Below are 26,914 nucleotides of genomic sequence, written 5' to 3' on the forward strand. Positions count from 1 at the left end.
AACGAACCAAAATTTTTCCAGTCAGATACAGGTGTTCTACTAAACGTTTTTTCTTTAGGATCATTGGAAAAAAGAAAGCAAGGCGCACAGTAAACGGCGTCTACAGAAACTGAATACCTCATCCAAGAGTTCTGAATGAGAACATCTTTATTTAGTCGTCTCATGGAACTGCCAATTTGCCTAGAAAAAAAAATACCCCGTTTAAAATTTTACGATTCATGTTCATCTTCTATATACATAATCAGACGGTGTATTGAAAACAGTTTTTGGTTATTATAATTTGCTTGTAATTTACATTTCCGGTACTTGTTCTATTCATTTAGTACTAATTATGAAATTCAAAATAATCTAATATTAGATTACACCTCCTGGAAAAACCCCCATATAATTTCGGCCTAAGAAACGTGCAAACAAAAAAAATGAACCATTACATATCTTCCTTTTTTAATACGGATATTTTAAATATTCTTGATTAATCACAAGCCTATCTAATATTTTTTTTTTAAACAACTGACATTGTTCCCGATGTTCAAATCTATGAGCGGATTTAGTGGGGAGATGAAGTTGAGGACTCTACCTCTTTTCTTAAAAAAACTGTTTTATGTCTGGAGAGTCACCCCTTCCCATGAAAAATATCTGGATCCGCCCATTTTGATAATGTACAGTTTACGTTTGATGTCAAAAGTTAAGTTATAAACTAAGTGCGTGTGAATTTTAACATAAATATACTAAATATATACATACTTGGCCGGGAATGAAACATCAAAGGGTTCCCATTTTGCTGTTAGAAACTCGACTTTCTCTGTATCAGTCATGGATAACGGCTTCAGAGAGTACGGGTCTTTGTATGGGGTTGTAATCTTGATAGATTCGGAGGGCCCAGCACTCTGGGTAACTGGTTGACTGTCACTCTGAGTTTCATTCTCCAAGGATTTAGTTTTTGGATGAAAAAAATCGTTTATTTTTTGCATTTTCCCTCGAGTTTAAAAGAAATTAAATCGGAAGTATAATTCTAATGCTAATTAAAGAACCGGCCCTGTGCAAGTATGACAATTACTGCTTTCGATTTGTTTTATAATTTTTTAACTAATCAAAGTTAATGTCAGCTTTGTTTTAAATTTAAAATTGTACACAAATTTTAAATTTTGCTTTACAAAATTATGTGTAGGCAATTGCCTTTTTGCCTTATAGTACGCTACGCCACTGTAAACCATACAATGACTACGATTCCAGAACATACCGTCATTCCATACTTAACATTAAAATTAATTCGAAGTCCGTTTGAATCATAAATTAATATGGACGAGCTATACCTTTGACTTTAATGTTATTGGCTAAAAGAATGATCTACAATAAACTTATTAAAATGAGATGAACAACTTTTAACTCCTTTCAAGTTTAAATATTCATACTAAAATCTGAAAACACATCAAGTTTTGAGTGTTTGTCCGTAATTGTACTTTGTCAGTCTATACTTACATGTAATTTAAAGTCGGCGGTCGGGTGATTAAAATTTTAACAAAGTCACAATACATTGTGATAAACTTGATCAAAAATTTGTCATTTAGGTAAGTATGTTACGGTTTGAATAATAGACCTGTTTCAAAACGCCTATTATCTTTAGTCATATGCAGTTGGTTTTCGCTGGGGTATCAGTGTTTCAAATACAATTACACATTCTTTTAAAATTCAACATTTCCCTTATACATACAGTATGTAAAATTGTACCATTTTGAGACAATTTCTCATCATCAAAAGCCTGTAAATCTAAAAGCTAAAACCCAAAATCCAAGAGCATCGGTGGTCTTGAAATTTTAAAGAAAATATTCGAAGAGTACCAGGTAAATAATGTTTGTCTCGGAATACAGCAACTTTTGTTCATATTTATTGGAATCATAATACTTAAAAAATGTCATATTTTTAAGGCTGTTTTGTCATTCAAATAACATAAAATACAGGAGCTTCCGGGGGCTTCGCCCCCTGGGCCCCCCACCAGGGCTCTGACCCCATACCTTTTTTTGAATACAGTAAATTAAAAGGTAGCTACGCCACTGGAGTAGCACAAGGAGTTAAATTTGACCGGGATCCGTGAATGGACTGAAACACGAAAGGTCTGTGATATTGCCTTTGCGATTTTGATCGAGGCTTGTAATAAGGTCAGAAATGAATTTCAACTGAATTAACTCCTTTGACAAACTGCGATTGTAACTTTCAAGAAGCCCTCTATCAAAATTATGAAATTCATGACCCCTGTGTCAGGGGTTCAAGGCTCTAGGGTGGGGGCAATATGGTCATATAATCAAAATGTATTAAATCTTAGAAAATTTTCTTCTCTACTCCCATATATATTTGTTAAAAATTGAATGCATGATTATGATGTCCATGAAGCCCTCTACCAAAAATGTGAAATTTATGACCCCTGTGTCAGGGATTCAGGCTCTAGGGTGGGGCCAATATGACCATATAGTAAAAATGTATTAAATCTTAGAAAATCTTTTTTCTCTCCTCCCATATATATTTGTTAAAAACTAAATGCATAATTATATTGTCCATGAAGCCCTCTACCAAAATTGCAAAATTCATGACCCCTGTGTCAGGGGTTCAGGACAAGGGGGGGGGGGGCAGTATGACAATATAGTGTTAATGCATATAATGTTTTAAAATCTTTTTCTCTATTCTCACACATCTGTATGAAAAATAACTTTATAATTATGTTTACCAGGAAGTCCTCTATTAAAATTTTAAATTTCATGTCCCCTGGAGTATGGGTTTTGACTCTAAGGCAAGGCCAAAATGGATGTATAGGTGTTAATGCATATAATGTTTAAAAATTATCTTCTTTACTTTCACACACCTGAAAGGAAAACTGAATTCATGATTTTGTAGACCAGATCTTTAAGTTTTTCGCCAAAATTATAGGTTTCATAGTTCTTTTTGAAAGATTTCAGGCAGGGAGGTGGTCGTCATATATTTATAATTTTTCTACTCCAGAATGAACCCCAATTAAATGAATATATGAGACTCTTCAACAAGTTTGTGTATGGGTTATATGCTACTCAGGTGACCGTTAAGGCCTATTGGCCTCTTGTTTAAGAAAATGAAAGAATAAAACTTCGTATAACAAAATACAGGTACATTTATTTTTGTATGCCTAAATTATGTTTTTATTACGATATCTTAAAGGTGTGTTTCAGCACAATTTTGCTTGTTTGAGCACATAGAAAAAGTAGTGACCTAGATTATTCATTGGCTACTTTGACGGCTTGACCCATAATGATGTTATGCTGGAATAACAGGAGATTGTGCAAACACTGTTATATAAGGGAAAACATTTGTAAAAGTAAATATATTAGACATACAACGTATGGTTGTCTCTAAAACCCGGGGGCGGGGATTCCCCCACCTAAAGTGACATAATTACCTGGCTAATTTTGCATTTCAAACATGATCTAGCTACAAGCTAGACCCCCAGACCCCCTTCTACTTATTTCTTCCTTTTTAGAGACAACCCTAATATTATTTTGTCTGGACCATAACTTAAATACCCTTTGACATTTAGACTTCAAACTTGGAACATAGGTAGATGGTATTTAGAAGGAGTGCACGCCACCAAAAGTTTTGACCTTGACCAATTTTGTTCTTCAAGGTCAAGCTTCTCATAAAAAATATTGTCCGGACCATAACACATAACACAAGACTCCTTTAACATACAGACTTTTAACTTGTATCATGGATAGATGGTATATAACCTAGTTGAACCTTACCAAAATTTTTGACCTTGACCTAGAATTTTTATTTCAAGGTCAAATTAGAAAAAACTTCATTGTTCAACTCCTGAATATACTTTGACAGAAGGACTTCAAACTTTAAACAAAGAACAATAATAATACACTTAGGTGTACTATTGATTTATATATGACTTTGACCATGTTTTACTCAAGATCAAATTAAGAAAAAGATAAGAAAATTTAGTCTGGGTCTGGGTAACATATAGCTGACATCATTCTTTTTCAATTGTTAAATTTGCCCCATATTACAATCCTTGGGGAGAAGGGGAGACATGTGTTTTTTTGTAAAAAAAAAAAACAACAATACCCACTAGTTATAGTATTATAAATGTACATTGTATCAAATTTGACAACCTTTTTTACGCGTGTTTCGGGACTCAGTCGTTAGTGGTAATACAGCTGATACCATGTGTAATGAGGGTGTTGTTTTTGGTAATAATTTCTAATAACACAATCAGCCACCTGTTGACACTTTAGATGCGATAATTGTTACATGGTCAATGTTTATTTAACAAATTTTGTTAAAGCAAATGAATTTCATACAAGCCCTTGGAATACATTATCTACATTATCCACATGTGTAAATCGATACATGTTTTTATTTACCTGAATTTTAAAAAAATAGATCACATTTTTGAGTGTGTATTTTTTAAAATACCTGTATATATACTAGAAAAGACGTCCCTGGTAAAGTATATAGTTAGTAGGGATTTTAGGAACTGTTCCACCCAGAAATGATATTACGAGTAAATTAGGGATAATTACCTTGTACAGACTACTTTGTCGCATAATGACCACGTTGGAGAATACAAACCGGTTGAAACTGGTAGATACGATAATTATCGCAATTTCTGAAAAAATTGAGTAAGTAATTTAAGAATAGGTTGGGATTTTAATTTTTCTGCGAAGTTTTCATACCCACAAAATACTGCAGAAAATAAACAACCGCAGAACTTACCCATTATACGGTATACACCTGACACATTTCAGGGTGCCAGTTCAAACAATTTTTGATACCAATCCAGAAGGTGGTGTTGTAGCCATGGCAATGACTCCTGATGCAAGATATCTAGCAACCCTAAGTGCAGCTCCAACACAGGTATAGTTTTAATGGAAATGTATTTCCAAATAATTTAATTGTGGTTGTAACATGCTTTCTGATTATTTAAAAATAAATACTTTATATCGTTGAAAGAATGTTGTATATGCTTTTTTTTTTTTTAAACTGCTTTGCTGTTTAGTAAGCTTAAACTGCCTTAACCCAATTTAAACATGTATGAGGGTTGTTAGAAAAGTTTGCGGACAAGTTTGATTATGAGCAGACTATTCGCATAAAACCAGCGAAACTTTTCAGATGTAAACTTTTAATATTCTAATGAATATGTAAAGATTTGTTTTTTCAAATGCACCATAAAAAATTTTCAGCTTAATTATTAGATAAGATATGCTTCATGAAGCATGCCAGTGTTAAGCTCACCTGAGCTGAAAGCTCAAGTGAGCTATTCTGATAACATTTTGTCTGTCGTTCGTCTGTCCGTAAACTTTTCACATTTTCAGCATCTTCTCCAGAACTGCTGGACCATTTTCAACCAAACTTGTGAAAATTAAAGACCACTGTGGCAGTGACCCTTTTACAAGGGGAGATAATTAGGAATTATTGAAATTTTTTTTTAGAAATCTTTAAAAATCTTCTCAAGAACCATTTTGCTAGGAAAGCTTAAACTTGTGGAAGCATCCTCAGGTAGTGTAGATTCAAAGTTGTGAAAATCATGACCCCCAGGGGTAGGGTGGGGCCACAGTTGGGGTCGAATTTTACATAGGAGTGTATGTAGTGAACAGTCTATTAAATTCTTCTTCTCAGAAACTAATCAACCAGGAAAGCTGATACTTGTGTGGAAACATCATCAGGTTGTGTAGATTCAAGTTTGTTCAAATCATGATCCCCGGGGTAGGATGGGGTCACAACGAGGGGGGGGGGGCAAATTTTTACGTAGGAATATGTAAAGAAAATTCTGAAAATCTAAAAAACCATTTGCATAGAAAAGCTGTAACTTAGGTGAAAGCAACTTCAGATATTGTGGATTCAAATTCGTTAAAATCAAAATTTTGAGGAGTAGGGTGGGGCCACATTGGGGATCTAGTTGTACAAAGGAAAACATTTTAATTATTCACAAAAACTGAAATGTTATGATGTATGGTTTTACTTATATGCAAGCATTTTGACATATTGCCGATTCTTTAAAATTTTTTAGACTTTAGCCCCTGGGCGATTCTTGAGCCTCACAAGGGGTTCAGAGTGTGATGTAGCTTTATATCTTGTTTATAAACAATTGTTAAGGATCTTTTTGAGAACTGCAATGCTCAACATGTGATATGACCATAAAAGCATCTGAGACTGGATCATAAACACAAGAATATCCCGGGGAGGGGGGGGGGGCCTTTATTTATACAGGATCTACATGTAATATACCACATATTTTTTATTACAACTCCATTAAGCTGATTTTATCATGCCTATTGTTGCTCAGGTGAGCGATGTGGCCCATGGGCCTCTTGTTTTATTATTTAGCTCACCTGAGCTGAAAACTCAGTGCGCTTTTATTATCACTTCTGTCCGTCGTCTTTCTGTCTGTCTGTTCATCTGTCCGTATGTAAACTTTTCATATTTTGAACTTCTTCTCTAAAACCAGCTAATTTCAATGGAATTTGGCACAAAGGGGGGGGGGGCCTAGTATGCCTATGCCTCCAACTTCTCAATCTTTCTCAATGTAAATTATTTTCGCTGCGAGAAAAAAAGTGGTGGGGGGCTAAACCCTCTATGATGCTATGTGCGTAATGGTTAGGTCTAACTTTGCAAAGCTATGCCCCCCCCCCCACCCCACCGGTTCCAACGCCTATGCTTATGGATAGGTTTTCATTCAAAGCAAATAAAACCTTGAAAGTGTAAAAGAAAGGGGAAGCATTTTTAGCTCACCGAGACAAAGTCAAGGGAGGCTTATGCTATACCCCCGTGTCGGCGTCTGAACCTGGTTAAAGTTTTTGTTGCAGGTCCTGTATCTAAGTTATTACTTGTCATATCTTCACCAACCTTGCATGGATGATGCATCTGGACCTACTTATGGACTTGAAAGACTTGGATGCTGAATCTGGGTCCTAAAGTACAGATGCTGGAGGAGGTTAATGTTTTTGGAGCAGGTTAATGTTTTTGGAGCAGGTTAATGTTTTTGGAGCAGGTGCCCTTTGATAGCAATATCTAAGTAACTGCTGGTCCTAACTTCACCAAACTTGCATGGATGGTGTGTCTTATGATACTGTTGCACCAGACAGCTTGAATGCTGAATCTGAGCTATAGGTTTAAGATGCTGGAGGAGGTTAAGGTTTTTAGAGCTGGTTAGTGTTTTTGTTGCAGGTGCCCTCTGATGATTATATATTAGTTTTTACTGGTCCTAACTTCATCAAACTTGAACAGATTGTGTGTCTTATGATACTGATGCACCTGACAGGCTTGAATGCTGAGTCTGAGCCATAGGTTTCAGATGCTGGATGAGGTTTTGTTTTTTGGAACAGGTCACATGTTTTATAGATAATAACTTGCATAGCTGATTTAACTATAATATAAATGAAACGCAGAGGAAGCTTCAGATGCAGAGCCTGATCTCCATTATCAAGAATGCTAAAAAAATCTCCTTATAACCTCACTCAAACCTGCTTGATAGATAGATGTGTTTGTTGTTAAATGATATAATATGATTCCAATGAAAAGGTATTGTATAATATGTTACACTATTGTTTAATATGATACAATATAATATCATATGTTATATTATAAAAAATTATATGATCCGATATGACATTCTATCATTTTTTTGAAATATTTTATAATATGTATCATGATATTGTTATGTATAATATTGTATATTATGATTCAATATTGTATTTATGATATTGTATTATTTATTTATTATAACATGATACTGTTACATGCGATGATATTGCTATAGTTTATATTGTATTTTATGATACGATATTGTATATTATACAAATATTGACTGGGGTTGAGGGCAACATTGATTATATTAGCCCCCGAGGGACGAAATATTGCCCGACGCGAAGCGGAGGGCAATATTTTCGTCCCAAGGGGGCTAATATAATCAATGTTGCCCGAAAACACAGTCAACATTTGTTTTGTTATATGAAGAAACAAACCAAAATTTAATAAAGTAATTGAAAACAGGTCGCCGTAGTTTTCTCAGCTCAACAAAGAATTCACGTATTCAATTTTGTGCAAAGTTCATTTCCAAAATATCCTCAGCATCAAACGATCACTGGTGATATTCCGCCGACCGTAAGAATTAACATACAGATGTTCAACCTGATTTTACTTCACAGTAATTCGCAAATCCTTACATCCGTTATGATAGCAAACCGTCGCATCGCACGTCCGTTGTTTACTTGCCTTGACTGACTGTCTATTATGACGTCACCTTGTTTTGGAGTCGCGAAGAGTTATTAACGTCATAGTTTACGAATCCTCAAATCAGAGGCGATTATTTGAAATAGAGGGAATGTTCTCTAGATATTATTCCTAGCCGGTCAATATCAAAAAAATATTGACCGGTCAATATTTTTCGGACGAGCTAATATTACATTTATTGACTATTCATCTATATAGAGTTATATAGTGAGAATATACTACTGAATATAACAATATATAATATTGTATCATGTGATATTGTATAATATGATATTAGTTTCTATAATATAGTATCATATCACATGAAATTTTATGATATGATATTGATATATTATACAAATATAGCCCTTTCATGAGGTTGATCCATAGATATATCAACTTTACAGAAAAGCATATCGACCGAGCACGAAGTGCGAGGTCGATATGCTTTTAAATTGCTACTGGTCCTAACTCTAACTAATGGCATACCTCTTCCCTGATACTGTTAGATTATCAGCGACGACTAACTTAGGCTTGCCTCAAAGAGGACAGCCGACTAATGGTTACCTGAGGTCACCATTGGTCCTATAATTATCAATGTGGCAAGTCTCTCTTTCAAGGCAACCCACCTACAAAAATCGTACCTTAATCAGTCTCGTAATTCCTTTCTCTTTAAACATTGCTATGGAAAAGACTGCGACAGGCTCGCTTATATACCCTCTGTGGGTCACGTGACATTCTCCAATGGTTGCTTGGAGACAGTACAAACACAGCTGTCATTTGCCGTATGCATGATTTAACATTGCATAAAATAAAATCGTTACAATAGTCATTCAGTAAAATATACATCATCCTACAAAATATTTTCATAAATCACTCTGCCTACAAACTTTTCTAACAACCCTCGTACTTGTATAAATTTGGAAGCTAATGAATTCATTCCTTAAATAAAGTGATCTTTTCATTGAAAATTTCATTTGACATTTTTAGCTTTTCTGAGCTGAAAGAATAAGTGAACTCTTCTGATCACTTTTTGTATGGCGTCTTTCTGTCCGTCAGTCTGTAAACTTTTTACATTTTCAACTTTTTTTCTAGAACACAGGGCCAATTTCAACCAAACTTGGCACAAAGCATCATAGGGTGAAGGGGATTCAAGTTTGTTAAAATGAAGGGCCACACCCTTTTCCAGGGGGAGATAATTAGGAGTTATTGAAAACTTGTTGGTATATTTACTCAAAAACATCTCAAAAATCATTTGGTCAGAAAAGCTATAACTTGTGTGGATGCATCCTAAGGCAGGATAGATTCAATTTTGTTCAAATCATGATCCCCAGGGGTAGGGTTTGGCCGCAGTGGAGGGCTAATATTTCTCTGGAAAATTTAAAAAAATGTTTAAAAATCTTCTATCAAGAACCATTTAGCTTAATTTTTTCTATCAAAAACCATTTAGCCAAAAAATCTGTAACTTGTGTGGAAGCATCCTCAGGTAGAGTTAATTGAATCAAATTTTTACACAGGAATATATAGAGAAAAACCTCTAAAAATCCTCTTTGCAAACCAATCAACCAGAAAAGCTGTAATGGTAGTGACAGCAATTAGCCTTATGAAGATTTAAGTTTGCCATAATCATGATCTTTGGGGGTAGGGTGGGGCCACAGTGGGGGTCCAATTTTACATAGGAATATATAGAGTAAATTATTTAAAAAAAAAATCATTTTTAAAGATATACTGTGTTACTTATATGCAAGCATCTTGACATATTTTGATTCTTAATTGTTTAGACTGTGGCCCCGGACAATACGTGGGCCCACAAGGCTGGTTCAGAGTTTGCTGTAGGTTTATATGTTTAAGATCTTGAGAACAGTAATGCTCAATATGTGATATGACTATGAAATCATTCAATTACATAAGAATATCCAGAAAAAGTTTTGAAAATCTTTTTACTGTGTACAGGTTTATTTTTGCCATGTGTAATAAGGTCACCTAAGTCACTCAGGCGACCTATTGCTATCTGTTAATGTCCGTCGTCGTTTGTAAACTTTTTAGCTTCTTCTCTTGAAACAAAAAACCAATTTCAACTAAATTTGGCATATAGCATCTATGGGTGAAGGGGAGTAAGTGTGAAATTTTGCTTCTGTCCCCCCCCCCCCCCCCCCCCCTTGGGCCTGAAAGGGTGGGGCTAATCACCATCTTTACTCCTGGACATCAAGCAGTCAAACTACTGGCAGGATTGTAATAAGCATTAAGCTCTTTGTGAAAATGTCAGGGGTTCTGGTGCTAGGATGGGGCTCTAATGATTATAAAGTGAAAATGCATTTATTTTTTAAAATAATCTTCTCCTCTGCTCCATGGTATTTAGCCAATGAACTAAGTACATAGTTATGATGAGGAAGAATGGCGCCTCTTCCAAAATGTGAATTTCATTGCCTCTTGGTCAGGGAGTTCTGGTGTTAGGATGGGGCTCTGAATGAATGCAGTCATTCTTTGAAAATCTTTTCCAGTGCTCCTGGGTAATATTCTGAAGAATTAACTACATAGTTATGATGAGGACGAATGCCTTTTCCAAAATTGTGAATTTCATGGCCCTTGGTCTAGGGGTTCTGGTGTTAGGGCAGGGCTGTAATGATTATATAGGGTAAGGTGGTGTAATTTTGACCAATTATTTATTTTGAACTTACGATTTGTTCAATTATGTCACTGTATGTTATGCTACAATTTTTAAATAATTTTTTAGAATTTAGAAAGTTAATTGAATTAAACGAAGTGAACATGAAAAAATTATCAAGGGCTCGAATTTGTCTGTTTGATGTAATAAATAGTATATAATGATTTCTGAAAACCATTTAGACACAGCTTTCCACAGTAAGAAGATATACCACTTAGAATAACTAATTCTTGCAATCTATGGGTGTTGCCATATTGTTAAAATCATTACCTCCATGCTGGGTTATCTCTTAGCATCTCCGAGAGGGCAGCACCGATGCTGATGTCAGGGAGACACATTGCATTTTTACACATGTTTAGTAACAGAGTTAAAATGCGGTCATCAAAAATGTGAATTGAAACTTGAAACTTGATGTAAAGAGTTGTCATTTTGAGACAGGGTTTATGGCTCAGAAAGATTTTGGATCTCAGAATGAGGCATTCCTACCTGCAGATAATAGTACATGTAACTAGAATGAAATGCCCCTGGATCTGTGTTATTATGACCTATTTTTTCTTGCACTCAGGAGTTCCTCAATTTGTTGTTTATGAGTTTGAACATTATGTGTGCTAGTACATAAATGAACACACTTAGTCCAATTTGCTCAGCGTCCTTGGGGTTGACATGGTGTCCTAGTTCTGTTATCCTTCTGACAGCTAAACCGAACCGGGATACATATCATCAAGATCTAATCCAATTAAGAATGATTTCATTAGCCCTGTATTATAATGCACATGAATATACATTGCAAAAGCCACAATGCTGTTACTGAGGTGACTGATAAGGCCCATGGGCCTCTTGTTTTCAGTATACAGGATCTATTCTACAACATTGTCCAGATATTTAGTATATGATTCCATTAAGTTGATTTTATTATGGCTATTGTTGCTCAGGTGAGCAATGTGGCTCATGGGCCTTTTGTTATAACATGCATGTACTGGTTTAATAAACACTATAGGTTTTGAGTATCTGGAACTGGACTGTGGATGGGGATACCCCTCTCTGTACGGCAGAACTAAATCCAAGCTATGGAGTTCAATCTTTCATTCATTTCAATCCCGAAGATATTCACTTCTTGGTGTCTAATAGTGACTCTCAAGTTATCTTCTACCAGTGGGTAAGTTTAAAGAAAATGTAATGGTCAAGATCTAGTAAATGAAAGATGCCTACAGGTTTATGAAATTCAAGATATAAATTCTTTTAATAATTAATGCTTCACAATAATAGCTTTGTTTGATAGGGTCTACTGGGGCTTAAATTTCTGGTGAATAAATGAAAAATTATGTTTTTAACAAGTCAATTTCTATGTGATATGAAGGAAATAAGTAACAAATCTTGAAGCTTTTTTCCATTTTTGACCAATGAAATATATCTAGAATGCCTACAGTCTCTCCAAAAACGGTATCAAACAAGCTCTTGACCTCCTCTTTAAAATGATGTCAAATTTAATATAAGTATCGGGACTTTTTCCGTGATTTGATAAAAAATGTGAAGAAACAGTTTCATTTTCTACATAATTTTTTTTAAAGCCGTAAAGTACAGCCAGGAATAAAAATTCATCAAATCAATTATGACATCATAATGGTTTTAGCTCCAGAAAGACAATCTGGAATCATTTACTAGATCTCGACCTTTACACTTATTAATAAATGGTTTATACAAAACAGTGTGCTCCCTTTTCTCATGCTTAGAGCAAGTTTTTATCTTTCTACAGAACACGGTACAAAAGCAACCTAAGTTCTTTAAGTCACAGATAAGATTTTAAGTCAGACTAATAAAAAGTCATGTCTAGTTAGTCTGGTCAGTCTTATAATAAGATGCTAACTGGGAGGCCTCAATGGTCAGCCGAGTACCATAGCCAACACAGAGATCTGTTGAGAAATTTCATATATGCAATATTTAATCAAGGTTATTCTGGAGTAAAAACAAAATCTTTATTTAGTAATGACCACCCCATTGGCAGAAATTAGAAATTGGCAGCCTTTGTGACCTAATTAGATTCTACAAAAAAGTGTTCTTATATATTTAATTACTTGAATGACAAGAGAATCAAATTTTATGGTCAAGATCTAGTAAATGAAAGGTGCCTACAGGTTTATGAAACTTAAGGTAATGGTCCATACCCCACTAGATAAATAAAATGCGTACAGAATTTTTTCATATTTTTCAAACGTGTATCTTAGGATATGTTTTTATCAAATTTTACCCTGTTTGCTGGTCCATCGGTATTATAAAAGCTAGGGCCGTTGCTAAAAATAGAACCGATTGCGGAAAATGGCGCTTTTCTCATACATAAAGAATATAAGCCTAAGCCTGAAATTTGATTTTCAAAAAATCATTTTTTGACTTATATCCTATGTAAAATAAAGTAATTATTATTTCAAAACAAAAGTTTTTATGTTACACTTGCTTATTTATTTAAAAAAATGATAAATCTGCATACAAATTAGATAAAATGAATAATTTTTCAAAGAGAATTTAAGCTCTTACAATTTTATTTACGTACAGAATTCTCTAAAATTTTGACATTATTTACACCTTAACGCCCTTAATCAATTAAAAATAAAATTACCTAAGGGACCGGCCTTTTCAGGATCACAATTGGCATATTTTTGGTAAAATCATTAAAATATATATTTTAAAAAAAGGTCCGTAAAAATAAAACTGTGCATAGGTTTATTATTTCATAACTCTAAAAATATGTTTTGATTATTGTTAAATAGAAAACATGATTTAAAAAAAAACCTGTTGATTAATCTGTATTATTTAAATCGCAAAAGATGGTTTCTTTGGATATCGGTAAGTATTATGGATCGAGATCGGTATTTAAAAATTGCAGTCACATGCGTGGATAATGCTAACTACCAGATATATGCCTTCAAAACAAAACCTCTATTTAAACTTTATTCAAAATAGGTAACAAATTTCGGAGTTTTGTCTATTTTTGACTAATGAAATGCATCTAGAATGCCTACATTTTTCTCCAAAAATAGAATCAAGCAAGCTTTTTGCCACCTCTTTAAAATGATGTCTAATATAGGTATCGGGATTACTTTTCCAATGATTTAATTTAGAATGTCAAGAAATTGTTTCATTTTCTCTGTAAATACTTTAAAGGGGCATGGTCATGATTTTGGTCACATTCTATTTTTAGGTTTTTATTATCTAAAATGCTTTAGAAATGCATTTCTAATGACCAAATAAAATTTGAGAGTCATTCGTAGAGTTATAAGCAAGATACAGGGCTCACAGTTCTTTGTCATGTAAACAAGGCTCGTGCCCTGTTTTTGTTTACATAGGTTCAATATACCAGTAAAAATCTATTTCCAGCTTATTTGTTTATCTTTTTATTTATTTTAAGCATAGATAAACAGTTCCTTAGGTTTAGCATATTCATTTTAGGTTTAAACCTGAAATTTTTACTTCAACGTTCAAAATGTAAACAAACGCTTGTTTACATAGCAAAGAATTTCAAGCTCTGTAACTCAATTATAACTCAACAAATGACACTCAAATTTTGGTTACCTATTAAAAATGCCTTTTTGAAGCATTGTAAATAATAAAATTGGAAAAATAATTTTTGACCAAAATCATGACCATGCCCCTTTAAAGCCGTAATGTATGGGAAAAGAAATAATAAAATCAATTATTACATCGTAATGGTTCAGCTTAAAAAAGACACTGTGGAATCATTTACTAGATCTTTAGCTTAATTAATAACATTTGAAGCACATCTAGAAAATGATGAATTTTCACTCTGCAGAATGACAACCATATGGAATACTTTGCTCCTCCTCTGACAGACCAAGACTTCAACAAACCTGTGGGTAGATATAGTCAGTCCATCTTCCAGAAAAACAGCACTAGAGTGTTGACTTCCACATCTATAGGAAATCTTGTGGTTTGGGACACAAACAAGCCCCTCACAAAATGTAATTATGTGAAAATTGGTATAATTCAGAGTTTCTTTAAAAACTGCATAGCATAGTGGAATGCTTAAATACTAATGAATAGATATACCACCAGCTAGATTATTTACCGTAGTCAAATATGAAAACTGAAGTTCTCTTATTTACAGGATTTCTTGTGGTACTAAGTACATGTATGAACATGTATATATATGTATTTTTTTTAAGTGCACGATTCACAACCCTCTGCAGACAAAAAGGCACTGAAGATTATCCGACAACAGGAAAGAGGAATCAATGTTCTTACTACTACAGAAAAGTAATAAAGCATTACCTTTAATTATATACAGTTGAACTTCAGTATCTCGAACACCAATATCTCAAATACAATGAATATGTCGAAAAGATTGGTAACTCCCAACCACTTATAGTTTAAGTAATTTACCCTTGATATCTCGAATACTTAGATATCTCGAAGTTTTTAACAAGTCCCATCTAGTTCGAGATAACGAGGTTTGACTGTATACAATAAGTTACTGTTGAATCATCATTGTTTGTGGGGGACCAATGTTTGTGGCTTTCGAGGATAACCCTTGCCCACAGATGATGAACCTGCAACCAATAAAATTACGCCCCTACGAACAAGGAAAATTTTGGCTGCCCATGAACACTGACCCCCACAAATAAAAATGGTTCCACAGTACATGAAATACATGGTACATTAAACATTGCTTCTGGACTACTGTACATATAACAGTAGTACATGTACATGTAAATTTGCTGTAAAACAGATACAGATGACCTAGCTTAATATAATACCTGTTTATTATTATAGTTCGGTTAATATAATATGTTTTCAAAACACAAAACCATTTCTTAATAAATCATTGTATTTTACATCTGTTATTATAATGGCTGGAATAGTGCACCCCGCTTAATATGATGAAAAGATCACGCCTGTCAATCGAGTTTCACACCTTTTTCATGAGCGAGCCCCTCATAATTAGCTTGGATAAACACTCTGATTTCCCAAATCACTTTCAAATTTACCGACAGTGCTGGCAAGGCGGGATTAGTCATGCCTCACTGCACGTGGCTTGGGTACTTTACCTACGCATCTGTCAAGTGACCCTCCTGTATATTGAAGTTCTTTACAGATTGAATAAGTGAATGTTTCTTTTTTTTTGTGTGTAAAATAATAACAAATGGGATATTTTACATGGCTTACCATTGTATGTGATGTCATCGATTTGTACTGCAGTTAAGTGGTGACAAGTCTTTATAGGTCACCTGAGTTTAGTCACCTGAGTAAACTCAGGTGACCTATTGCTATCTGTTTTCGTCCATCATTGTGCGATGTGCGTCATGTGTCGTGTGTTAACAATTTTACATTTTTAACTTCTTCTTAAGACTAATTGTTACTATTTTTAGGTCACCTGAGTATTGCTATCCGTTTTTAGCTCACCTGAGCTGAAAGCTCAAGTGAGCTATTCTGATCACATTTTGTCTGTCGTCCGTCTGTCTGTCTGTCAATATGAAAGGTTTGGTAAAATATTATACTTAGTTCTATCAGACAGAACCACGGAGGTTGGTGTTGCAATCATTAAATTTACACTATGTAAAATTACGATACGTAACGATATACCGACAAATACGGAAGAGACCAAACAGCCACTAAACACAGATGTATTTTTTAAAAATGTGTAAATATATATGTTAAGCAAATTTAATAACTTTAATTACTCTTTTAACTTTCTACATCGATATTCTGAAAGTATATACTTAATACGACGACTTCCTTAATCAGCGGTCATATTTTCACTATAGTAATCATCAATTGAAAATCTGCTTATCCCCCAATTCGGCTCGTCTAAGGATTTTTCCTGAATTTTGTCTGAAAATGAGCAATTCGGCCTATGCCCCACATTGACATATGCCCCGAAAAATACGGTATATTATGTTTTCTTAATTACAGAGTATTTTAAGTAAAGAGTGGTTTAATATACTGTAATTTCACAAGTTTTGGAAATTAATAGATCAGTTTCAAATTACCTATCTAACACTTTGAAGGAAGCAAGGGGAAGTGTCACTTACGTGATCAACCAATTAACACCACCACACTAGCCCTCAGGCGTAATCACTCCCCTGTTCAGGTAAGGTCCACATGGAGCTATAATTACACGCTTGATTGATCGAGTGTGTACACTGAAACTACTGAGTTATCAAGAGTGAAAAACAATGAAATATGTATAACGGAACCCAGGTGTTACTTCGACAGATCAAGAACTTCGAGAAATCGGAGTAGGAGAGATCAAGAGTAAATTTGCTTATAGAGAAAAAATTCAGGACCGTGATTTCACTTCGAGAGATCAAGAACTTCGAGAGATCGAAGTTTGAGCCATCAAGTGTCACCTGTAGTTATATTGAAAGTACTAGTAAATCTTTGAAAATAGGTCAATGAAGCGTTGAAGCGAGGGGCTGTGTCAAAAATAGTTCGGACCGGAAGTATTTGATAAAGCATCACCCGTTTGATAAAGCAAAGGTTTATCACACGGGTAATATACACCACATGTATGAGATGAAATATCGTATCATTAAATAAAGTACGAGTTTTCATGAATGTTGCAGAATAACCTCCGAGGCCGAGAAATGTTGTTTTGAAATATAAAAGCCGAGGCATTACTATTCTGCTAACAGCCCAGTATATCTACAGATCGTTTCTCCTATAGAGAGATGATCTAGGTCATTTTGACGGCTTTTCCATGTAACCCCAACGGTTTTGTTAGTAATGTTTACAACATGTGTATCTGTCATATGAATCACATGCAGATGACAGAATTTTTCTTTGGATTTTTAATACTCTTCACTTATTCATAAAATATCTTTGAATCATATCCCTAATATTTTAAAGGCAATTTAATATGATTATTAATACTACACGTTATATTTATGTAAAAACACGCTGTGAAAATGTGCTAGGGAGGTCCTAGGAACAGCTGCATTGATCTCTTAAAAATAAACAAATGAGACAATACACATTGTTTTGACTGGAACTAACACTTGAAATTGACATGGTTTTAAAACTTACGGTTTGAAGTTGTACTTTCATGATCAGTGCGGGTGGTGAAAATCAATTAAGCAGAAAGGTATTACTTGAGTGGAAGCATCTTCAGGTTGAGTAATATATTAAGAGGAAATAAATTTGATCGTTCTCTAAAATATATGGTATTACTAATATGCAAACATATTGATATTTGTTGATTCTCAGTTGTTTTGACTGTGGCCCTGGATAATTCTTGGGTCACACAAGGGGTTCAAAGTTTGATGTAGGTTTACATTTATATGAACAGTTGTTTAACTTAAGATTTTTTTTAAGAATGGTAATTAATGCTCAGTATGGGATATACCTATGAAATCATCTAGTTACAGAAGGGCTCAACATAAGAACATGGGTAGAAAATTTTGAAAATCTTTTAATACAGGATCTGTTTTACTCATTCATTGTCCCAATATTTTGGATATGACTTCATGAAGCTGATCTTATTATGTCTAATGTTGCTCAGGGGAGCAATGTGGCCCATGGGCATCTTTTTTAACATATGATAGACGATATTGTGTCAAAACAGTATTTTATGAATATCCAAGATCATTAACTATGATTTTTAATATAACAGTGGTCTCATAAAGGTGGTGCCTCATAAAGGTGATGCCTCGTCTTGGTGAGCTTTTTAACCTGGGATTACCTATGTTTTAACATGATAGTTATTTTTCTGCTTTGTAGTTTCATTGTTGTCGGAGATATGGCTGGCCATGTGAAATTCTTTGATCAAAGTTTAAAGCTTGTCCATTGGTTTGTATCTTTCAATTTCATTTCAAAAATAGTATTCCTTTATGAAAAAAATTGAATAAGTCTTTACGTGTATGGCCATTTTAAATTCAGATTAAAAAAAAAAAAAAATGTCATTCATCTCTTTCACCAGGTATCAAGACTTCCACTTGGGACCAGTGACATCAATTAGTTTTGCGTTTTATCCAAATTTTGAACCTGTGTAAGTATGCATTTACAAAGCACATGGAATTTCTAACACGCTTACAGTCAAAGAATGTGCATGTAATTTAAAATTCAAAAATTCATTATTTTTGTGTATCCTTCACAAAAACTACTCATTTATTGTAAATTGAATTGAATATCACAGTGCAAAAGAAGGGTCTAATTATCCACCTGATGCAACAATTGAAGCAAGGAGGTTTGTCATCAAAGACTTTGTAGTGGGAAGCAGTATCGCCATATTTGGAAGTGTAACTGCAGATGGGACTAAGGTGAAGGTCATTCACAGAGAGCATGATGCTGCCATTCATGCTCTTTCTGCTCATCCTTCATTGTAAGTTTTCTGTAAAATTATGTGCAAAAACTAATTTAATAAAATTACTTAGTACTTAAAATTAAACCATTCTCTGCGCCCCCTGGAAAAATTTCTGCATACGTGCCTGTCAATGCATTCTCTGTTTTGGTTGGCTTAATCATTTCATCAAAATAATTTGTTGGTCATCAAAATTCCCACCATCCATATCCAGAATATGACTAAGAACAGTGCTTGTATATGCAGCTTCTCTTTTACATCCTTGAATATTATTAGATAAGAAATACTCTCCCTATTAGAGAATAAGATGCAGGTGTTGCATAGTAGAGGAGTGAATGAATATGATTTTTTAGCACAGCTTTATAAACCTTTGCACATGCCTGAAACTGTCTATTAAGTGAACAAGAAAAGTTCTATGCAAAACTGGTTTTATTTTTAAAGTTGAAAAATATATATTTATCACTTTGTCAACAGGTTTGCAACTGTTTACCTGATACTGTCCATTCTTAAAACAAAGGAGGCATTGTTTTAAGTCAGATATAAGCCTCAAACTGTCAATTCTGTGAGAGAAAGAACTAATCTCTGCACTACAGGCATCAATCAGTTCTTGATCTCACAGAATGGACAGTTTTTGGTTTGTATCCTTTAATGGATTTACGTAGTAAAATAACACTGAAAATAGGCCTAGGTCCCCTTAGCAAACTTAGATATCCCCAAGACACTCCCATGAATTCCACCCCCAGGTTTTTTTTTCTAGATCTGCGCAGGGATAAAATAATAATACAAACTGTAATCAATGTTAATAATCATGAATGATACAGAGTTATCTACCTTTGATGTATTTATGATGCACGAAAGAGCAAATGATATTTTGATAATCTCCTAAAATTTGTCTCCATTTTGTTTTACCAGACCTTATGTTGTGATGGGAAGTTATTCTGGACTTCTGAAAATATGGAACTATGAAAAGAAGTATGCCATTGTTTTTATTTGCACTATCTTTCCTATTTTGAATGATGTACATGAAGATGAAATTCTTGAACTCTGAATGTAAATGATTACCATTCAATTTCATTTTAGACAAGTAATGGTCTCCAGACAGTTTGAGAAAAATAGCATGATCAGGTGTTGTGCCTATGATCCTAAAGGAGCTTACATAGGTGAATTAAGCATGTGCATATTTTACTCTTGAGAAAAATATCTACTGAGCACTATAATTAAGTTACATTTTTAAAAAAATGAGTAAATGAGGAAGGCTTTAATTAAATATGTCCATTTTCATTCTTTAATGAGAATTGTTCTTTCCTTGTTTGCAGCAGTGGGATTTGTGAATGGATCAGTAAGAGTGCTGGACTCCATTACACTGGAGGACCAGACAGCAGAGCCTTTCAGATATGCCAGATACGGAATCACACATATAGCCTTCTCACACAATTCACAGTTCTTAGCTACAGCTGTAAGTATGATTATTATTATCACACATTTCATTCATTTATTCTTTGACCAAAGATAAGTTTAGAAACAGTAATTGCTGGGTGCTTCGAGTAACCTTTCACAAACATACCTTCGATCCCTGTATCCAAGTCTTATGAAACAATGGGGGAGAGTGATTGCATCCAAAGAATTCAGCACAAAATATTTAGTCAATACTTTTATTAAAGATGTAAACAAAAATTTTAGCCGCCATCTTGAAAAAAAATTGACATACTTTTGGTACATGAGTGTACATTTGAATGGTGTCATTTAAAAATGTGAAACTTAATTGTGTTCTGTTCACAGTAAAGGCCTGAAGTTTGAATACAACCAACAAGACTTTATGCCCATCAAATTTCAAGGTCATAACGAATGTCAAAAGTCAAATATGATGACTTCATATAGGATTTTTATCAATTTTCACTTCCGCCAAATATACTTAAACCTCAATTAATCCCACTGTCAAATTTTCTTTCAGTATATTTTAATTCGGGTCATGGCAATCATACTGCTAAATTTTATTCTAATTTGAACTACCAGGGTATATAGTTTCTTTTAAGAGTTACAGTTAAGTGTTGCAAATTTTCGTCTTGAAAGCTGATTTTCAAGTGTTATTTTTACATTATACTAGCTATTACCTTAAATTAAGTTACCAGTTAGGATTTTTTAAGGGTCTGTAAGTGACAAAAAGGTCTCCTGTATACCGGTAAATGGCAGTACAAACATTTATAGTATACCTCAATATGGAATCAGGACAACTCTCCCCCAAGACAATTTGCCCCCAGTAAAACCGAAGACAACTCGTCCCAAATTTAGGACAACTCGCCAACACTCAAGACAGCTCGCCCCAACATAAAAATAACTTGCTCCCAGTACTTTTGTTTTCATTACGACAAAATCTATAACAAAGATGTAATTTTTTACCTCATATATATATCACAACACAATTCATATTCTTCAGGTTTTATTTCAATTTTTGATAGATTTTATTTTAAAATTTAATAGCCTTTCAAAACTTTCAATCACAGTGTTACTTGAACAGTTTTATTCAAATGCATCTATTATCAGCGAAGGTTGTGTGTATTCTGATTAAAAAATATGTTTTTCATTATTTATAAATTCTCTTTCCAGAACTCAGGCAAATACATGTAAAATTAATGTACTTAAAAAGTTATGAATGTAGAAACCGGAGCAATTTAAATTGAGCACATTGTTTTTAGTTTTTAAATAACTTAATTATGACCAATGTAATTATGAAATCAGCAATCAAATAATCGCGTTATATTATTCATGTGATAATGATAATTAGTTAAAATTATGATAAAACCCAAGCTGTAAATAATTAGAGTGACATGTACATGTATAACTTTGATTCTTCAAAGGGACTTGGACACGATTTGACTTAAAATTTTCAAATTTTATATTTCCATTTTCAATGTTTATATTGATAAATATAGAAGTTTATAATATCAAGTCAAAATTTGAAAGTCAAATATCAAGTTATAGGCAAGATACGGGGGTAATAATTCTTTGATTTGTAAACAAAGAATTAATATACAGAGGGTTCCACTTAATCTGATAGCGGTTAATCTGATAATTCTGTTAATCTGATATATAATCAAAACACCGATCCATTTGCTATATAAGCCTTTGTAATTTTTACGGATACTCTGATTGGAAAAAAATGTCATTTTTGGTTAATCTGATACGATTTCTATCGGCCGATCAAATATCAGTTAACGTTTTCACACCTCTTCCACCATGTCCACACCTCGTGTATAACCTCTCACTGTGTAAACAGTTTGGCACATGCCTAAAACTTGCAAATAACAATGCTTCAGGGGATTAGTCGCAGCTCAATGCACACAGATGGTCAGCTGGTCGATAGATGAAAGTTACCGACATCGATAGTTCAGCCCACCCTCTAACACCTCTATATTCCTTTGTTTAATTAGCTGACACCCCTCTTGTGTACACAGTAACTCTTTACAGGGCATTAGTTTCACTTCAACACACACGGGTGGCTCACTTCTTCGTAAGATGAAAGCTATCGACATCGATAGTTGTTCCGGATGACCGCACACAGGACTGACCTTACCTGTGTAGTTACACATTTTACTGTTTTTTCATTTACGCATTGCCTGTGTTAATTTCACGCTAGGCTTGCACCATTAAGAATTATTTAATCATGTAATTTCTGAATCAAAAGTGCTTAAGAACATGTGACATCGAGGAAATTCTGATTACACCCAATTTTACATCGGGGTAGAAAACTTAATGAATAAAATTCTAATAATTTGTTGTCATGCATAATTAATTATTTAAGAGCATTCTACAATACCAGAAAAAGAATTAAAATAAATTGTCCAGGTGAAAAGAGGGAATGTTCAGACAATTAGCCCTTATTGCTTCCTGTTAAAATGGCTGATAAACAGACTATCAGATTAACCGGAACCCTCTGTATTGTCATTTTTTACATATGTGTTGTATTGGCTTAAGTTTCAATCAAATGTAACTTTCTTTTGTTGATAAAAGTATTTATGAAGATATTGAGTTAGTTTGAATTGTTTTTTACATGTCATTTTGTCTAAGAAATGGTAAATCTCTACATTATACATATTTTGTAAACAACTATAAGACTCGAGCTTTGTTTACATAACAATCAATTCTTACCTCTGTTTCTCTCTTGTAACTTGACTTTAACATTCAATATATTGGTCAATCATTTAAAGGTCATATGAAACGATATCCTGACCATACTGAGTTATACACGGGAATGAGTTCATAAGTGCCTATTTAATAAGACTGACATTGTTTTTTGGATATTTTATGCAAAATGTGAGCGCCACAGTCGATCAAAATTACTTAATCGGGAAAAGGAACATTGACTTTCGCGGCTTACCTCCCTTGCTTATGACGTCAGTAAGACCCAATCGCCTTATAAAGCTATGTTGTGAATACAAATATCCATGTCATTTTGCAGCATTTTAAAAGAAAAAAAATACTATTTTATATAAAAACTTGTATAATTATACAATAATCAACCACGTCAGTATTTTTTCTCTCAAGAAATGAAATCGTGTGCGTTTTTATTTACAAGTAATAGCGTGTACATAATGATATTCAGTTTCGAGACTGCAGGGAGAATAAATGATTTTCTTCATAGATCCACATGCAAGTATAATATAATTTTAATATAAGCATATTTATATGTTTTATTTTAATCTTTTTAATGAAATTGACAAATTCAAAAATAAATCTGATCGTTTTTTCCCATTTGCACGTTCATGCAATTCATTAAGATTTTTTTTCTAAACAACTTGTACATATGTAGGCCTCATTGTGCCTCATTCGCTTCACGATTATATTGTTTGTTTCACTTTCAAATTCACAAATATGTTACCATTTAATTATTTTTTAAGTCTAAGAGAAATTTCTTCAAATGTTTTGTTTTTGAAACGTGTACTTGAATGTGCGGTGTTTTGATTTTAAAACGTGTATGTGCGGTGTTTACTCACAGATCCCTTTTATCTCACTTTCTTCCGCAATGTTTTCTTTCGGTTTTTTTTATCATTATTGATGCTTGTTCTTAATAAAATCTGTTGATTATCTTCACATTCGTTCACAACTATTTTTATCAAACAACCGATTTATTTTACCGATACATTTCTAAATCCTTAAATGCCATATTTCCGCGATCTAATTTAATAAAACGTTAATACACGTGTGATCAATAAGTCAGAAATTTATATTATTTCGAAATAAAAGTTAAGAATAATTTTGCGGCATTTTATAGCAGCTCTTAAATACAAACTATGTACACAATGCCTCAAACATTTTCATTGGCCTGCCTTATATACTTATTTATGTGACAAAATAAATCAAATCAATTTAAATGCTTTAATTCCCTTTAAATGTAGCTCAATCATTATACGTACCGAAGAAGAAAATGGTGTTTCTATTTCAAAAGGATAAGGATAATTCATTAATCAGCTGTAAATGTTGGAGCATTTCTTTCGTTAAATTTCCACTGCAGTACGGGATCTTCACCATGACTTTACTCTGGTGAGAAGCTGATATTAGATTTATTCATTAACGACCAATTAAAACTAAGTCATCTGTAGGCTACTACGAAATCAAATGATCTCATTTGAAAAGAAAGACACGTTCATATATGCAAAAATTACTAAAATTTAATCGATAAACTACTGTAAAATTACACTAGTTTTAATGCATTGTTTACATCGGTGGGTCTTTGTGACGTCATAAATCCACAAAATCAAGAACGATTAGCGGGCAAGAATTTTTTCAGGTGCTCAGTTTTCACGGTTATTTCTCAGTAATGCAAAGGCAAAAAAATCTTACATCATGTATTTTATCATTTGTTTATACCAAGCTTTATATTCATGAAAGAAAATCATAGTGTTAAAAATCGTTTCATATGACCTTTAAAATGCAGCAGTAAACCATTTTTTACGTAAAAAATAAAAATAAAATTTTTGATCTCAAATCGTGTCCAAGTCCCTTTCAAAGTGACGACTTATTAATGTATGCAAGCTCTGGATCTTACGATGTATTTAACAATAAAATTTAGTTTAATATTTGACTTAATGTTAATATTTTTGAAAATCATTGAAAAATCAACACCATATGTCAATTAATTATGTATAGAATTTATCTTTTTCATTGGGGCGAGTTGTCTTGACTGAGGGCGAGTTGTCTTAATTTTGGGGCGAGTTGTCTTGAGCTTGTGGCGAGTTGTCTTGGGGGCGAGATGTCTTGGGGGCGAGTTGTCCAGCATTCCTCAATATGATTATTCTATATAACGTACATGTCATCTGATTGGTCTAGAGAGTCACGTGACAGTGTGAACAAAACATCTTGTCTCTCGGGAAATAAAAATCATGTCTCACCTATTCGGAAATCTCTGGTTTATTCATTCTTAAGGTATAAAAAAGCCAATATGAGCATATGATGTTGAAAAATATGATTAAATCAAAATTATTTAATAGTCATTTAAATTCTCTTTATGCCACAAAATCAATTTGACTACATTTGATTTGAATTTATGAAAGAAAAAAGAGACAATAACGAAAACAAAAAACAAACAATCACGACGTTATTGCTTTTGACAAGTCGAAAATTATTTAAGAATTCGACATATTTTGTATTAATAGTCATATGTTGTTTGGTACAATAAAACTTTTATTGCATGAATGTTCGGGAAATGTAAGATTTATTTCCTTAGAAAAATCTTTTTTCCATCAGGCAAAGTCCTTCGGAAATATGACTTTCTTGGGGGAATAAATCTTCATATTTCCCGAACATTCATGCAATAAATGTATAATAATATCTTAAAAAGAAACTTTTTCTCATAGCAAATTCTAACTATAATATTTTATTTAACAGGTTTGTCAGGTTAGAATTTTTTCAAATTTTAACATATTTATAGATTTTATTCCAATTAACAAAATGTTAAAATTTCAGAAAAATTGTACATATGAAATTTTATTCTATCTGTTTTGAACTAACTTAAAAGGGGGGAGGGATGGGGGTGTCAATATTTTGCAGTAAAGTATTTCTGAATTTTATTAAAAAATGTCATTCACGTAATGTTATGGAAAAATGAATTTGAAATATTCTCCCCTATACATGTACAGGATGGAGAATACACAATCAGTGTATTTAAGAAACAACATCTGAATGATGAGCCTTATGGCTACCTTGGAAGATACCGGGCCCACTACAAAGACATTCAGGACATTATTTTTGGAATTCACTTGGACTCCAACCAGCCTCGCCTCCTGTCTCTTGGAAAGGATAGAGTTTTGGTGAGATTTGATAAAAAAAATCATGATAAATGACAGGGTTATGCATATTTAAAATTGACATAGCCAATCAGGACTCAGAAATAGGGATACGCCATTTAAGTCTTCCCATCTCCAATATCAGTATAGCAGGTATATAAGCCATTCAATTACACCTGTTCCTGAAGTTACAAACCTTATTTGAGTATGATCTCATACTTGAAATTGTTTACTGTTCTCCAAATATTACTCATACTCAGAGTTTTGAGGTTATAAAACTTTTTCATACTCATACTCTAACAAGTACAAAAATAGCAACTTCATGAATAAGCTATGAAGCTGACCCAAGGACATACTCGAAGACATGCTCAAAACATCTAATTAAAATACAGTGCACCAAATTAGGTTAATTAGTCCTGT

At 33.5% G+C, this 26,914-nt stretch overlaps 1 protein-coding gene across 1 annotated transcript in view; it reads left to right on the forward strand.

Moving 5' to 3' along the window:
- The window catches only part of LOC105334009 (cilia- and flagella-associated protein 251), a 78,126-nt gene that overhangs the window by 20,244 nt on the left and 30,968 nt on the right, over window positions 1-26,914 (forward strand). The window contains exons 4-14 of the mRNA XM_034482472.2: window positions 4,779-4,887; window positions 11,904-12,062; window positions 14,709-14,877; window positions 15,082-15,172; window positions 18,635-18,703; window positions 18,834-18,902; window positions 19,050-19,235; window positions 20,127-20,186; window positions 20,295-20,374; window positions 20,531-20,670; window positions 26,348-26,518. Of these exons, the coding sequence (XP_034338363.1) occupies window positions 4,779-4,887; window positions 11,904-12,062; window positions 14,709-14,877; window positions 15,082-15,172; window positions 18,635-18,703; window positions 18,834-18,902; window positions 19,050-19,235; window positions 20,127-20,186; window positions 20,295-20,374; window positions 20,531-20,670; window positions 26,348-26,518 (1,303 nt within the window). The remainder of the gene's footprint in view (window positions 1-4,778; window positions 4,888-11,903; window positions 12,063-14,708; window positions 14,878-15,081; window positions 15,173-18,634; window positions 18,704-18,833; window positions 18,903-19,049; window positions 19,236-20,126; window positions 20,187-20,294; window positions 20,375-20,530; window positions 20,671-26,347; window positions 26,519-26,914) is intronic.

The sequence above is a fragment of the Magallana gigas genome, chromosome 3, assembly GCF_963853765.1.
Source record: "Magallana gigas chromosome 3, xbMagGiga1.1, whole genome shotgun sequence".
Taxonomy (NCBI): Eukaryota; Metazoa; Mollusca; class Bivalvia; order Ostreida; family Ostreidae; genus Magallana; species Magallana gigas.